Here is a 12,888-nt window from a genome sequence, read left to right on the forward strand (position 1 = left end):
CCCCTGTCCGGTATATAAGTCCTTGGTCGGCATAAGACAATGTCCAAAAGTCCTGCCTGCTTGCACTTTTAGGCCCACGTGTAGCGCACTTGAGGGAACAGTAATTCTCAAGATGACTGCTAGGGGAGATGCGCGTACCCGTCCACACATCAGGTAAGCTTCATTTGATAAGGCGCATTCTTTGTCAATATCCATTCTACTCGAATGCTAAATCAAACCTTTTCTATCGTAGTCTTCGGTCCTGGACTGCGCTTGTCGGAGCATCTCTCGCCTTATACAGCACTGTCGGGTTCCTCAATGCGTTTGGCGTTTTCCAAGCGCATTATCAAGCTCACTTACTCGCCGATCGTTCAGCCTCCGACATATCATGGATCGGTTCGGTCTCCATCTTTCTCTTATACCTGGGTGCTGGGTTCGCCGGTATGCTCGTCGATAAATTCGGGCCGACCAAGCTGCTATGGTTCGGCAGCGCAGTCATTCTCATCGCCGTGTTCATGACCTCCCTCTGCAAGGAGTACTGGCAATTTGTCCTCGCGCAGGGAGTCCTGCTTGGCGCCGGCATGTCTCTAGTCTTTTGCACGCCGTTGGGTGTGGTCATGAGGCACATGCCGCATCGCCGCGGACTTGCAATGGGCCTGACAATCGGTGGTGCCTCGATCGGCGGTGTGATATGGCCGATCATGCTCCAGCAGCTTCTGGTAAGGCATGAGCTCAGTTTCGGCTGGTCTATGCGAATCGTCGGGTTTACTCTACTACCACTGCTGGTCGTGTCTTGTCTCACCGTTGTCGAGCCACCCGCGCCAAACCCTACGCCCTCGGCGGTCGAAGCATCGGAGACGTCCTCGCCCGAGACCGGATCTGGGACTGCATTACAAGATAAAGAGGAGTCTGCAGCGAGCAAGTCCAGGATCATGGACTTTGCGGTCTTGAAGAATCGCACCTACGTCGTTCTCTGCGTCGGTCTGGCCATCGCTCTCTTGGGATGGTTTACCCCCATCTTTTACATATCTGCATACGCGATCGAAAAAGGCCAGTCGCCCTCGACAGCGTTCTACCTTGTATCGGCTCTCAATGCAGCGTCCTGCTTCGGCAGAGTCGGGCCGGGCTATGTGGCTGACACGCTAGGTCATTTCAATGTTCTTGCGATTGTAACGCTCCTTTCAGGAGTGATAAGTTTCTGCTGGACTCGAGCTACTTCGTTGGCAGCTCTCATTATCTGGAGTTTAGCATATGGATTCGCTTCCGGTGTGAGTGCTTGTACCATGCTTGTTCAATCTTCGCCATGTTACTGACGACTCCAGTATAGGCCGTTGTGAGCCTCCAGAATGCCTGTGCTGGCAAGGTCGCAAGTCATGGCACACAAGGGACGGCCGTTGGCTTTCTGAACGCATGTATCGCCTTTAGGTAGGTCATGACCAACTCTCCATGATAACATTAACTGTCGAGGTTGCTAATATCACGATGCAGTGCATTGATTGGCACGCCTATCAGTGGTATCATTCTCAAAAGCTCCGGGTACTTGGCACTGTCTGTCTGGAGCGGTGCTACATTGTGTGGCGGCGCGGTGGTTATTGCAGCTGCACGTTTCCTTCAGAACAAGGACTTGAATGTTGCCTTTTGAGTAGAAGTCACTGGTCTGAAGTTTCTTCGCATCGAGGCCTAGAATTATTGAGCATTCCGCACATGCATGTTTAAGACGCCTGAGGAGTATTATTAGACCTAGTTCTGTATGCAATGTATCATGCTTGAAGACGCTTCGGCAGCGTGATTCGATTCATTTCGTGATGTTCCGCAATTATTGGCACTGCAAATCAGGATTTAAATAGTGGTGAACGGGGGGCAGATGCTAGCCTGTTCAAGATGCGCTTTGACAGCGGTCACCTGTCGGTCTGTTCTGCCCCTCTTCTGCATGATCCAGCTCTCATCCTTGATAATCTACTACTCCTCGATTTATCCCGCAGAGAACGCGAGTCCTCTCTAGACCAATGGCATTGTTCACCACTCCAGCATTGTTTACACCAAGTAAATTTTAGTACCATGACAACCCATTTCAACCCGCTCGGACACATATCGATCGGGGTCCGCGATTATCACGTCTCCAAGGCCTTCTACTCCGCGACACTTGCACCACTTGGACTGAAACTCGTGTATGATAGCGAGGCTGTGGCCAGAGGGAAAATCCCACGCACCCTGGGTTTTGGGCCCAACGAAGAACACGAGCTGGTCAACATCTTTGAGTACGGCACTCAGGCCTCACCGCCCGGCCCGGGTTTTCACATTGCTTTCGACGCCTTATCCCGTCAAGCTGTGCGAGACTTTTACGAAGCAGCCCTTAGATCCGGAGGTACAAGCAATGGAGAGCCTGGGTTAAGGTCTCATTATGGACGGAATTACTATGCTGCCTTTGTGATTGACCCCGACGGATGGAGATTGGAGGCAGTGTGTAAGGCTGAAGATGAGACGACACCATCCGAAGAGATCGCGAGTGCATGCACAGGAAGTCACTGATGGCGGTGATGAAATGATGTTATGTCTATTTATTGACTTCGACTATCACATAGTCTTGCTTAGATTCAAAATTCTGCGGTGTTCTCGGAGACCAATGATTCCAGCACAGATTATCTTGTTGTGATATTCTTCACTTCTCATTTGTACTCCGGCGATGGCGGCTCCCCGAAACTCCGGAGGAGATCAGCTGTACGCTGCACCGCGTCATCACTACCAAACATACTTCCAATAATGCGCTCAGTATCGGTAGCTGCCTCCTTGGCGCGCACCATCATTCCGGCCTCGTACTCTTTCAATAGCGGATCAATAGCTGCCTGGAAGGATTCAACGCCCTGTCCAGCCGTCGTCCATGCCTTGATGATGGCCCGGGAGAGCAGGAGAGAGTCGAACATGGCAAAGTTGACGCCTTCTCCGTTCGGGAGCATCAGGTGAGCGGCGTCGCCCACGAGCGTCACTCCCTTCTGGTGTGCCCACGAGCTCCCATACGGAATCGCATGCAAGGCTCGAATATCGAGGCTTGCGCCGGGGTTGTCTGCTGTCTCCTCGTCGCATGCGGTGGCAACCAAGTCTTTGATTGTGTCGCCAAATGTGCCGAGCAGCTCGTCGTTCTTCAGCAACTTGTCCTTGGCGCTCGACGCTGGCTTGCCAACAAGCTCGACGGTCGGTGTAAAGTTTATGTCGGCCACGGTAAGCCATATGAAGATCCGTGCCGAGTCGTAAGAGCCCCGCTGCGAGATCACGCCATGTCTCCGGCCCAGGGAGGTGAACGATCCAGTCCCGATCAGATCAGCTAGGTGGGGGTACTTCTTGGTGATGTGTTTGATAGTGACGGTCGCGTTGTACATGCCGGTGAATTCGGGTCTCTGGTCGGTGAGTAACTTCCGGACCACCGACCAAGCACCGTCTGCTCCGGCCACAAAGTCAAACGTGTATTTTCCATGTGTGCCGAAGTCAAGCTCGGTCTCGGCGCTGTCGGTACCGGCAGGTCTGGTTGCTGACAGGAGCTTATGGCCCCATTTTATGTTCTCGGGCGGGATGGTGGCCAGGAACAGTTTGGTCAAGTTGTTCCGCGAGACTTCAGGTCGTGTACCGTCACTCTGCAGAGTGTGCAGGACCTTGCCGTCCTTATCTGCGACGACGAAATCCTGGGAGCACTCCCCAGTGAGGGGGATAAAATCGTCGTACAAGCCACATTCCTTCATGACTGTGAGACCAGATCCTTCGTGAAGATCAAGCATACCAGAGGGCTTGCGAAGCTCCTCATCAGTAGGCTTCTGACGAAGCTCGAAGATAGTGTAAGGGATGCAATGCTGATGAAGCAGGAGGCCCATGGCGAGCCCAGCAGGGCCACCACCGACAATGGCAATACGGGGTTGATATGAGGGCATGACTGGCAGAGCTGAAGAAAGAACGTCTTTCTTTCTTCCGATAGAATGAGATGTAGGTATTGGAATCCTAACGTGAGCGTGATTGTGTAGTTGCGGTGGCTCGTAGGCTGCGAAACATGAGCCGTGTAACGGAGGTACTCGCGGTTGATCTCACAAACACCTGAGGGGACGAAGGCGAGAATGGGTTTCTTGGCGACCCAGGTATTTCTGGAAGATCTCTGACGGCATTTTATAGAAAAAGCAATTGTACGAGTCGGGAGTCTCCCATGGCCGAAAGTTATTCGGGCGATGCTGTCCTCCGAGGTGCTCAACCAACGAAGGACGGCCTAAGTTCCGTCTAAGTTCCGCGCCGCAGTAACCTCCGGCAGTCAGCAGGAGTGGAGCAGCTACAAGTACATGCCCTACGTCATGAGCTTCGGGCGACGTCGGGGCCGATGTGAGCCACCAATCAGAGACAGGCGAGCTAATCGAGAATGGCCGGGGATAGACAACACATTTAAAGACTCCGAGAGTACCTATCTAGGCAGGTAAGCTGGTGACTGGAAAAGTGTCTCGGGTCGATTCTCGTCTTGATACGAGACGCGATGACTCCTGCAGGGCCTGCAACGGCCATCCCGACCAGGCCCGTTCACTCGTGCGCTCGCTGCGCAGAACGGAAAGTGAAGTACGTTCGGACTTTTAGTTCTCAGTCAACCCCGATGAGAGCGGCCTCCAGCCGGCCTGTCTCCACTCTTCTATCTGCAAACTGACTTTTCATATGAAGATGCGATCGCAAGACGCCATGCAATGCATGTACGCGACACAGTGTGGAATGTGTGTACGACCCTTCCCAGCCAAGGCGAAACCGGCACAAACGCCTCAGTGCCAAAGTCTTGACGGACCGGATCAAGCACTACGAAGCACTGTTACGCGAACGAGCGAGTGAATCGGAACCAGAACGGCCCACTGCAGGCACGCAGAAGAACCGCATAAGCAGTCACACCGTGGCGGTGAGCCGCGGCCTTGATCATTCCCGTGAACCCGACCAGCGCCGACGTGCGGAAAACGCAAAGGTGATACATGTTTCAGGGCGATCCCGAGTGATAAACAAGTGCGTCACCTAGTACCGATCCCGCATGCGGGAGCTAATTTGATCAAGTGTGTTGTGGACAGGAATGGTGGACGAGGTCAGTTGCTATCCTTATCTCTGAAGACGGATAGCCCGTCTCTATCATCAAGACTGACGTCGAGTTCCGGCAGCTTCATGATCCTCATATCGCCTTGGAGGATCTGTCAGATGGCACGGATGAATCTGAAGAACTTGAGGACGACGATTTCTCCTTCGTCCTCCGATCCGAATCGGGATCCAAACTTCAGTCTCGCCACCCCACCCCAGACGATATCCTCCATTTAGGGCAGATCTATATCGAGAACGTGGATCCACTAACAAAGATTGTCCACGTACCTACCTTGCGCTCGGCGATTGAGAAGGCAGCTGGTCGCATCGATGAGACGCCGCGAACATTTGAAGCACTGTTGTTTTCCATTTGCAGCGCAGCTATCATGTCGCTGAATGATGCTGAGTGCAGAGAACGATTCTGCGAGCCCCGCAAAGTGCTGCTGTCACGATATATCTCCTGCACAAAGGATGCTCTGTCATCAGTCCGGTTCATGGGGACTACGAGCCTTGTTGTTCTTCAAGCTCTGGTCAACCACCTGATCGTCATACGCGATATCTACGAGCCTCGTGCTATCTGGTCTCTAAGTGGTGTGGCCGTTCGCATTGCTCAGAGTATGGGCCTGGACCGGGACGGGGAAGCTCTGGGGTTGCCACCTTTCGAGACCGAGATCCGGCGCAGAGTCTGGTGGCAGCTCCGAATGCACGACTTTCGGACTGCCGAGCTCTGTGGTGTAGGCAAGTTCCAAGATCTGGACACGCTGAACGTGGCTGGGAGCACCAAGTTCCCCACCAGTGTCAATGACGATCAGCTCTTTCCAGACATGACATCGCCCGCGATAGAAGAAAAGGGCGTTACGGACATGTTTTTTGTTTCTCTCAAGTGTGAACTCCTCAAGTTTGCCGCGAGCCGCATCTCGAACCTGAGAACACAGGGAAACTCGTCAAGTCCGTGGGACCCGGAGACTGCCGAACGTAACACGGCCGAGTCGGATGACTCCTTCCAAGAGATTGAAGAAACATTGGAGGCGAAGTTTCTACGTTATTGTGATCCTTCGCAGCCTCTGCAACTGATCACCATGCTAATGGCCCGGTGCTCTCTAAATGTCATCCGCTTCATGGCGCATCACCCGCGAAGATGGACCACCCAGGGGGAGACCCCGCAATCGGAGCGCCAGCTTGTCTGGGATACCTGTATCAAGCTTCTTGAGCAGCACAGCATGCTGCAGTCGTCCCCTCAGCTCCAGAGATTCGCCTGGCAAGCCCCCTACACCCAACAGTGGCACGCCATCGTCCATGTCCTCGACACACTCCGAGCGGAGCCGGCCCATGTGGATGCGCACAAAGCATGGCGGCTGATAAGCAATATCTACGAGCACAACCCTCAGATGCTCTGCGATATGAGGAAACCTATTCATGTCGCCGTTGGTAATCTTTGCATCCAGGCCAATAGCAGGCGCGAGTCGTTGGCAGACGCCGATAACAGATACGAAGTATCAGCCCCTGACTTTATCGCTCGGTTGCTTCACCAGAGGGAAAAGTTCAAATCCAAGCTACCAGAACGGGCTCCGGGGGACGACAAACTTGAACTCACTATGGCTCTCGATGGTGACATTCCTGGATGTGCGCAGGAGCCGAATTCGTCGTCAGAGTTGGATGAGAAAGCTACGAGAAGGAAATCCAAGGGAAACCAGAGCCCACGCGCTGCCCCTTCCCATATTGACGCCACTTTGGATCCGCCGGGAGCTGTTCCGTCATTGAGCTACGGAGTAAGTGACAGGGAGATAGAGAGTTTCGGCGGGATGGACATGGATTTGGACTTCATGGTTGACCAAACTTATGGAACGCAAGGCAGCGGGGAGATTTCGTGGGATCAATGGGACGCTTGGCTGACTGAGTCCAATATGATTCCAGCACTCCCTTTGCAGGACAAATCTGATCCGTGTGTTTAACTGGACGCTAATCGTATAATCATGACTATTATTGGCCTCCGTCCACGGACTAGACTGAATGCCTGTATTCTGACTTTGTGGTAGATCAGTTCATTCTCAATGTAATATTATAGGATGTCTGATAGACTCTTATATAGAACAGTGACGATCCTCTATTTATCACTGGTGCGCCTTTACATACTCTGCATATTCTCTTACCAGTGACTCTGCATCCTTGTCGATCTTGAGCCCTAGCTTCAGCGGGAGGGAGTAGTCATGGTTCCAAGCCCAGCTCCTGAGTAACCTCTCGGCAGTCTCGTCCGGCTCCTCCTTGATGTACTTGAGCTTATCCTCTCCGCCGACCTTGGCCAGCGCATCCATCATCGCCTGCACACTAGCGATGACGCCGGGTATGTTGATACCCCTAATATGAGATGGCAAGATATCCGACTTCCAGTTCATGACGATCAACAGGTTATCGACCAGCGTCTTGGGCCCGCAGAGGGTGGCCTTGAACTCGCGGTCCTTGATGGGGATGACGCACTCCTGCCCGGCCATGGGCTCGCGGATCATGCCGGACAGGAACGAGCTCGCCGCGGCGGTGGGCTTGCCGGGCCGCACGGACACGCTGGGGAAGCGCAGCGAGAAGGCGTCGATGCAGCCCCTGCGGTGCAGGTCGTTGATGAAGACCTCGGTCATCCACTTGTGCGCGCCGTAGGTGCCCGTCGGCGTGGGGATGGAGTCGGGCCTGACGACCTCGGGCAGGGGCGGGCCGTAGACGGCGTTGGAGGAGGCGTAGACGACGCGCACGCCGCGGCAGTGCTCGGACAGGTGCAGCAGCAGGCCGCGCGTGGCGTCGAGGTTGACGCGCATGGAGAGCGCCGGGTCGGCCTCGGACCCGGAGGACATGATGCCGTGGAAGACGAAGGCGGCAGCCAGGGGCTGGGCGGCGGCGACGAGGGACGCCAGCGACGAGGCGTCGCAGAGGTCGGCGGCGATGCACGTCGCGTTCTCCGGGTGGCGCACGCCGGCTGGCACGGCGGGCGGGACGACGTCCGTGAGGATGACGCGGTACTGCGGGTCGTCGAGCAGGCGGGCGGCCAGCTGCGGGCCGATGAAGCCCGAGGCGCCTGTGATGAGGATGTTCTTTGACGGCGGCATGTTTGGGACTGAGGGAAGCCGATCACGATGTTGGGGGGGCGGGATATGGTCAAGATGGGAGGCGAACCGGCATCTGGATCATGTAGGCTATTTAAAGGAGCCGGAGAGTGAGGCTTCTCATAACCTCTTCATGCCCACGAGGACCGCTCATCTTGGCGGCGGGCGATCGGTGAGAACTCCGGGTGGACTGGGGCACTTGGTGGAGCGGGGAAGGCAAAGTGTGGGTTATCCGGGGAAGTATTGAAGCGAGACCGGCACAATCACCGTCATCGGGTGTGGTTTCATCGTGGGGGGCAGCCGGAGCTAGCAAGTCTTTTCATTCTTTTTTGTGTTGTATGGTTAGGATGTAACTTCTAATGGAGAGCGTGTGATTAAAGCGTTTTCTCAAGGTACCTAGCTCATCATGTAGTGACAGCACAGCTATTTGTCGAATAACACTCTGACGGACATTGATGCATGTTAGGTGGATGGGATGGGGTTACGGAAGGTTTTAGTGATTCTCCAGCTGGTTTCGGCTGGCATATAGTGACGTGGGAGCTGAATTTGCCCCTGCAATCGTGCCATTTTAGTGATTGAGCGCGCTAACACCCCCAGTACTGATTGACTGGAGCTCTGTGACGCGAAATAATTCGCCCGAGCCGGCTCTTTCCCCACTTCAACGGAGCACCCCGCGGCCAGTGAGACCCCACGTTTCCAGAAATTCGATATGCCATCACACCAACAAGTGATCGCAGCTTTGCCACACCTCATCAACCATCCCTCATAGAACCTCACCTCAAAGGCCGTCGCACACCACACCCGCGACCATGGTTCTCCAAGATCTCGGCCGCCGTATCAACACGGCGGTCACCGACCTCACCAGGGCCCCTAACCTGGACGAGAAGGTATGCTCCTCGCCGTCATCGTCGGCTCGATGCGACACAGTCAATCGCTAATCTGGCATCTCCATTCCAGGCCTTCGATTCCATGCTCAAGGAGATCTCCGCCGCCCTTCTCGAAGCCGATGTCAACGTCAGACTCGTCAGCCAGCTGCGAAAGTCGATCAAGAGCACCGTCAACTTCAAAGACCTGCCCCCCGCCGTCAACAAGAAGCGCCTCATCCAAAAGACCGTCTTTGACGAGCTCGTGCGTCTAGTCGACCCCCATGCCGAACCTTTCAAGCCCAAGAAGGGCAAGAGCAATGTCATCATGTTTGTCGGTCTGCAGGGTGCCGGTAAGACGACGACGTGTACCAAGCTCGCGAGGCATTACCAGAGCCGCGGCTTCAAGGCCTGCCTGGTGTGCGCCGATACCTTCCGTGCCGGTGCCTTTGACCAGCTCAAGCAGAACGCCACCAAGGCCAAAATCCCCTATTACGGCTCACTCACCGAGACCGACCCGGCTGTCGTTGCGAAGGAGGGTGTCGACAAGTTCAAGAAGGAGCGCTTCGAGATCATCATCGTCGATACCTCTGGAAGACATAGACAAGAGTCGGCTCTGTTCCAGGAGATGGTGGATATCCAGAGTGCGATCCGACCGGATGAGACAATCATGGTGCTGGATTCAAGTATCGGTCAACAGGCCGAGGCGCAGGCCAAGGCGTTCAAGGAGTCGGCGGACTTTGGTGCCATCATCATCACCAAGACCGATGGTCACGCCGCTGGTGGTGGTGCCATTTCTGCTGTCGCGGCTACACACACTCCCATCGTCTTCATCGGTACCGGCGAGCACATGCTCGATCTCGAACGGTTTGCGCCCCAACAGTTCATCCAGAAGCTCCTCGGATATGGTGATATGGCAGGACTGGTGGAGCACGTGCAGTCACTCAAGCTGGACCAGAAGGAGACGATCAAGCACATCAGCGAAGGCATCTTCACCATCCGCGACCTTCGCGACCAACTTCAAAACATCATGAAGATGGGGCCTCTGTCAAAGATGGCGGGCATGATCCCCGGCATGAGCAACATGATGCAGGGCATGGACGATGAGGAGGGCGGCTCCAAGCTCAAGCGCATGATCTACATTTGCGACTCGATGACGGACAAGGAGCTCGACTCGGACGGCAAGATGTTCATCGACCAGCCGAGCCGCATGACGCGCGTCGCCCGCGGCTCGGGCACGCACGTGCGCGAGGTCGAGGACCTGCTCACGCAGCAGCGCATGATGGCGGGCATGGCCAAGAAGATGGGCGGCAACATGAAGAACATGCAGAGGGCGCAGCAGGCCATGGCCGGCGGCAACAAGCAGCAGCAGCTGGCGGCCATGCAGAAGCGGCTGCAGAGCATGGGCGGCGCCGGCGGGGCGGGCGGCATGCCCGACATGGGCAGCCTGATGAAGATGCTCGGCGGCGGTGGCGGTGGCGCTGGTGCCGGCGGCATGCCCGACATGCAGGCCATGATGAGGCAGATGGGCATGGGCGGCATGGGCGGCATGATGGGCGGTGGTGGCCAGGGCGGACGTGGCGGTCGGAGGTAGTTGTCGCTGCTGCTGTAGATACTAGACTGTTCCGCGCACGTGTGTGTTTTCTTACTGCGGCCTTTACACACCTGGATACCGGGTTAGCTGGATGATGGGTTGCATGGCTTTGGCGTTATTCTTGGATGGGATGGGCGGACCCTGCAACAGCAATTTGATGTCACGGCAGCAGAGTTAGTACGATATCCTAAAGTATATGGCTTTGAGTATACTGCTTGTCTTGATTCTTCATTGATCTGTTTCTTTCGGGTTCTTAGGTTCTGGTGCTAATGCTAATTATGAGGTAGAAACATAACCCGATGAGAAAGTCGAGCCGTGCAATGATACATGCTGGAACGAACTCTAGTTCAAAGTATTAGGAGTTATCCAAGCATTCATGTTGCCTGTCTAGTGTGTCAATGCGGCATGACAATGGTATTGCTACATCAGACTACTGCTTCGGAATAACAACTGTGATATCGGCTGCGACACTTAATGAGCAGCGTCTATAACTCAGTTGTCTAGTGGTGGTGACATAATCAACAGTCCCTCCCGCGATGCCGGATAATGCTTCTGTTGCAACCCCTCCAATCGGCATGGATCCCGCATAGATACCTAGCAGGGCAGAGTCGAACCGTTCAATCTCGGCAGCCAACCCGAAACATGCAGATTGGGAAGGTCACAGATCAAATGACCCACGTCGATGGGCTGTGAGAAAGAGGTTGAGAGATGTATTAGATAGTCGCGGCGTGAGTACTTATTAAAGCTTCACCCCACGGAGGTGAGTATTTGCTTCTCAAGGCCTGGCCATCATCCCGCAGCCGAGACTCACGCTGTGACAGATCAGTCTTGACCATGCTCTCCCTCCCGGCCTTGCGCCTCGCTCTGGCGGCGTTCATACAGCCAGTCCTCTCCGCATCCATCCCCGAGACACAACACACGGCCCTGTCCACTCGCGACGTATCGGCATGCCGCCTCCAGGCGCCGGCCGGCGTGTACCTCAGCCTCGGCTTCGACTACGCCGGGCCGTGCGCCCCGAGCACGGGCACGCTGCGCGCCTTCATGTTCTTCGTCGACTTCCCGGACCACCCCGCGCCGTCGACAGAGGACCCGCAGGCGCTGTACGACGAGTACTTCTCCGCCGCGCCGGGGTGGTACGCGCAGGCGTCGTACGGGAGGCTTGCCCTGAACGTGACTCTCGAGGGCGACGGCTCGTCGTCGGCCCCGCGCTTCGTGCGCATGGGCGCACGCGCGGACTCGTACGGATGGCAGCGCGGGCTGACCTACGAGGCGCACCAGACGTACGTCCTCGACGCGCTCGACGCCTACACCGCGGCGACGGGGCGGGCGGCGCCCACGGGCTACGACGTGCTGTACGTCGTGCCCACGACGCGGGCGGCGCCCATCTCGTTCAGCCCGACCTTCATGGGCGAGGTGCGGCAGCGGGGTTCGCCGTCTTCCGCGCCGCCCGTGGCCGGCAAGGCCGTCACGATCGGCATGGACGCGTACGCGACGTGGAAGTCCAAGGTGATCAACCACGAGACCGGGCACACCATGTGCCTGCCGGACCTGTACCCCGAGGGCCGCGACGTGGGGCTCTACGTCGGCGGGTGGGACATGATGGGGTACATCCTCGGGCCCTCGCCCGACTACTTCGCCTGGAGCCAGTGGAGGCTCGGGTGGATCTCCGACGCGCAGGTCGAGTGCGTCTCCGGGCCCGGGTCGAGCGCGCACACGCTCAGCGCGCTGGAGCTCGACGACGGGACCCGGGGCGGCACCAAGGCGGTCGTCGTGCGGCACAACGGGACGGACGTGCTGGTCGCCGAGGCGCGGACCCGGGCCGGCGTCGACTCGGCGTCGTGCGCGACGGGGGTGCTGCTGTACACGGTGTCGGTGGCGACGGCGACGGGGAACGGCCCCGTGCGGGTGCTGGATACGAAGCCTAATAGCGGAGGGTGCGGTGGGCACGAGAAGAACGACGCTCCGCTGAGTACGGTCGGGACGTCTTTTACTGTCCCTGGGTGGAATGTCAAGGTCACGCTCACGGGGCAGTGCGGCAGTCAGTACACCATCCGGGTGGATGTCTCGTAGTCTACGATTCTTGTTGGGTGAGGGTTCCGTCAGTGGCAGCGAGAGGGTAAGAAGATTACTGTGAGGTCGCCATCTGCATAAATCTAAATAAGGATTGGATTTAAGGACAAGCAAAGGTGGCATGATGAGTGACGTTGTTTGGGGATCCAGTGTGAGAAAGTTTGTTATTCATCTCCTTCTCCGAGTTGTGGCACTCTATTGTACATCATTCACCCTCATA

General features: G+C 56.2%; 7 protein-coding genes across 7 annotated transcripts; 5 read left to right on the forward strand and 2 right to left on the reverse strand.

Annotated features, from left to right (window-relative positions):
* Positions 1 to 112: 112 nt before the first annotated feature.
* E0L32_008938 (uncharacterized protein) lies at positions 113 to 1,621 on the forward strand (the record flags this gene model as incomplete). The annotated part of the gene is made up of 4 exons (XM_031143848.1): positions 113 to 153; positions 233 to 1,247; positions 1,307 to 1,404; positions 1,468 to 1,621. 4 exons carry the CDS (start codon positions 113 to 115, stop codon positions 1,619 to 1,621), a joined length of 1,308 nt encoding a protein of 435 aa, XP_030991627.1.
* A 416-nt stretch (positions 1,622 to 2,037) lies between these two features.
* On the forward strand, positions 2,038 to 2,508 carry E0L32_008939 (uncharacterized protein; the record flags this gene model as incomplete). Its single annotated transcript, XM_031143849.1, has 1 exon — positions 2,038 to 2,508. The coding sequence occupies one exon, from the start codon at positions 2,038 to 2,040 to the stop codon at positions 2,506 to 2,508; it is 471 nt and encodes a 156-aa protein (XP_030991628.1).
* Positions 2,509 to 2,645: 137 nt separating this feature from the next.
* On the reverse strand, positions 2,646 to 3,896 carry E0L32_008940 (uncharacterized protein; the record flags this gene model as incomplete). Its single annotated transcript, XM_031143850.1, has 1 exon — positions 2,646 to 3,896. One exon carries the CDS (start codon positions 3,894 to 3,896, stop codon positions 2,646 to 2,648), a length of 1,251 nt encoding a protein of 416 aa, XP_030991629.1.
* Positions 3,897 to 4,659: 763 nt separating this feature from the next.
* Positions 4,660 to 7,004, forward strand: E0L32_008941 (uncharacterized protein; the record flags this gene model as incomplete). The annotated part of the gene is made up of 4 exons (XM_031143851.1): positions 4,660 to 4,709; positions 4,759 to 4,986; positions 5,035 to 5,062; positions 5,115 to 7,004. The coding sequence occupies 4 exons, from the start codon at positions 4,660 to 4,662 to the stop codon at positions 7,002 to 7,004; spliced, it is 2,196 nt and encodes a 731-aa protein (XP_030991630.1).
* A 159-nt stretch (positions 7,005 to 7,163) lies between these two features.
* Positions 7,164 to 8,144, reverse strand: E0L32_008942 (uncharacterized protein; the record flags this gene model as incomplete). Its single annotated transcript, XM_031143852.1, has 1 exon — positions 7,164 to 8,144. The coding sequence occupies one exon, from the start codon at positions 8,142 to 8,144 to the stop codon at positions 7,164 to 7,166; it is 981 nt and encodes a 326-aa protein (XP_030991631.1).
* Positions 8,145 to 8,950: 806 nt separating this feature from the next.
* Positions 8,951 to 10,598, forward strand: E0L32_008943 (uncharacterized protein; the record flags this gene model as incomplete). Its single annotated transcript, XM_031143853.1, has 2 exons — positions 8,951 to 9,028; positions 9,099 to 10,598. The coding sequence occupies 2 exons, from the start codon at positions 8,951 to 8,953 to the stop codon at positions 10,596 to 10,598; spliced, it is 1,578 nt and encodes a 525-aa protein (XP_030991632.1).
* An 834-nt stretch (positions 10,599 to 11,432) lies between these two features.
* E0L32_008944 (uncharacterized protein) lies at positions 11,433 to 12,668 on the forward strand (the record flags this gene model as incomplete). The annotated part of the gene is made up of 1 exon (XM_031143854.1): positions 11,433 to 12,668. The coding sequence occupies one exon, from the start codon at positions 11,433 to 11,435 to the stop codon at positions 12,666 to 12,668; it is 1,236 nt and encodes a 411-aa protein (XP_030991633.1).
* Between the last annotated feature and the right edge of the window lie 220 nt (positions 12,669 to 12,888).

This window comes from Thyridium curvatum (assembly GCF_004353045.1).
Source record: "Thyridium curvatum strain D216 chromosome Unknown NODE_61_length_262293_cov_79.419913, whole genome shotgun sequence".
NCBI classification, from domain to species: Eukaryota; Fungi; Ascomycota; class Sordariomycetes; order Thyridiales; family Thyridiaceae; genus Thyridium; species Thyridium curvatum.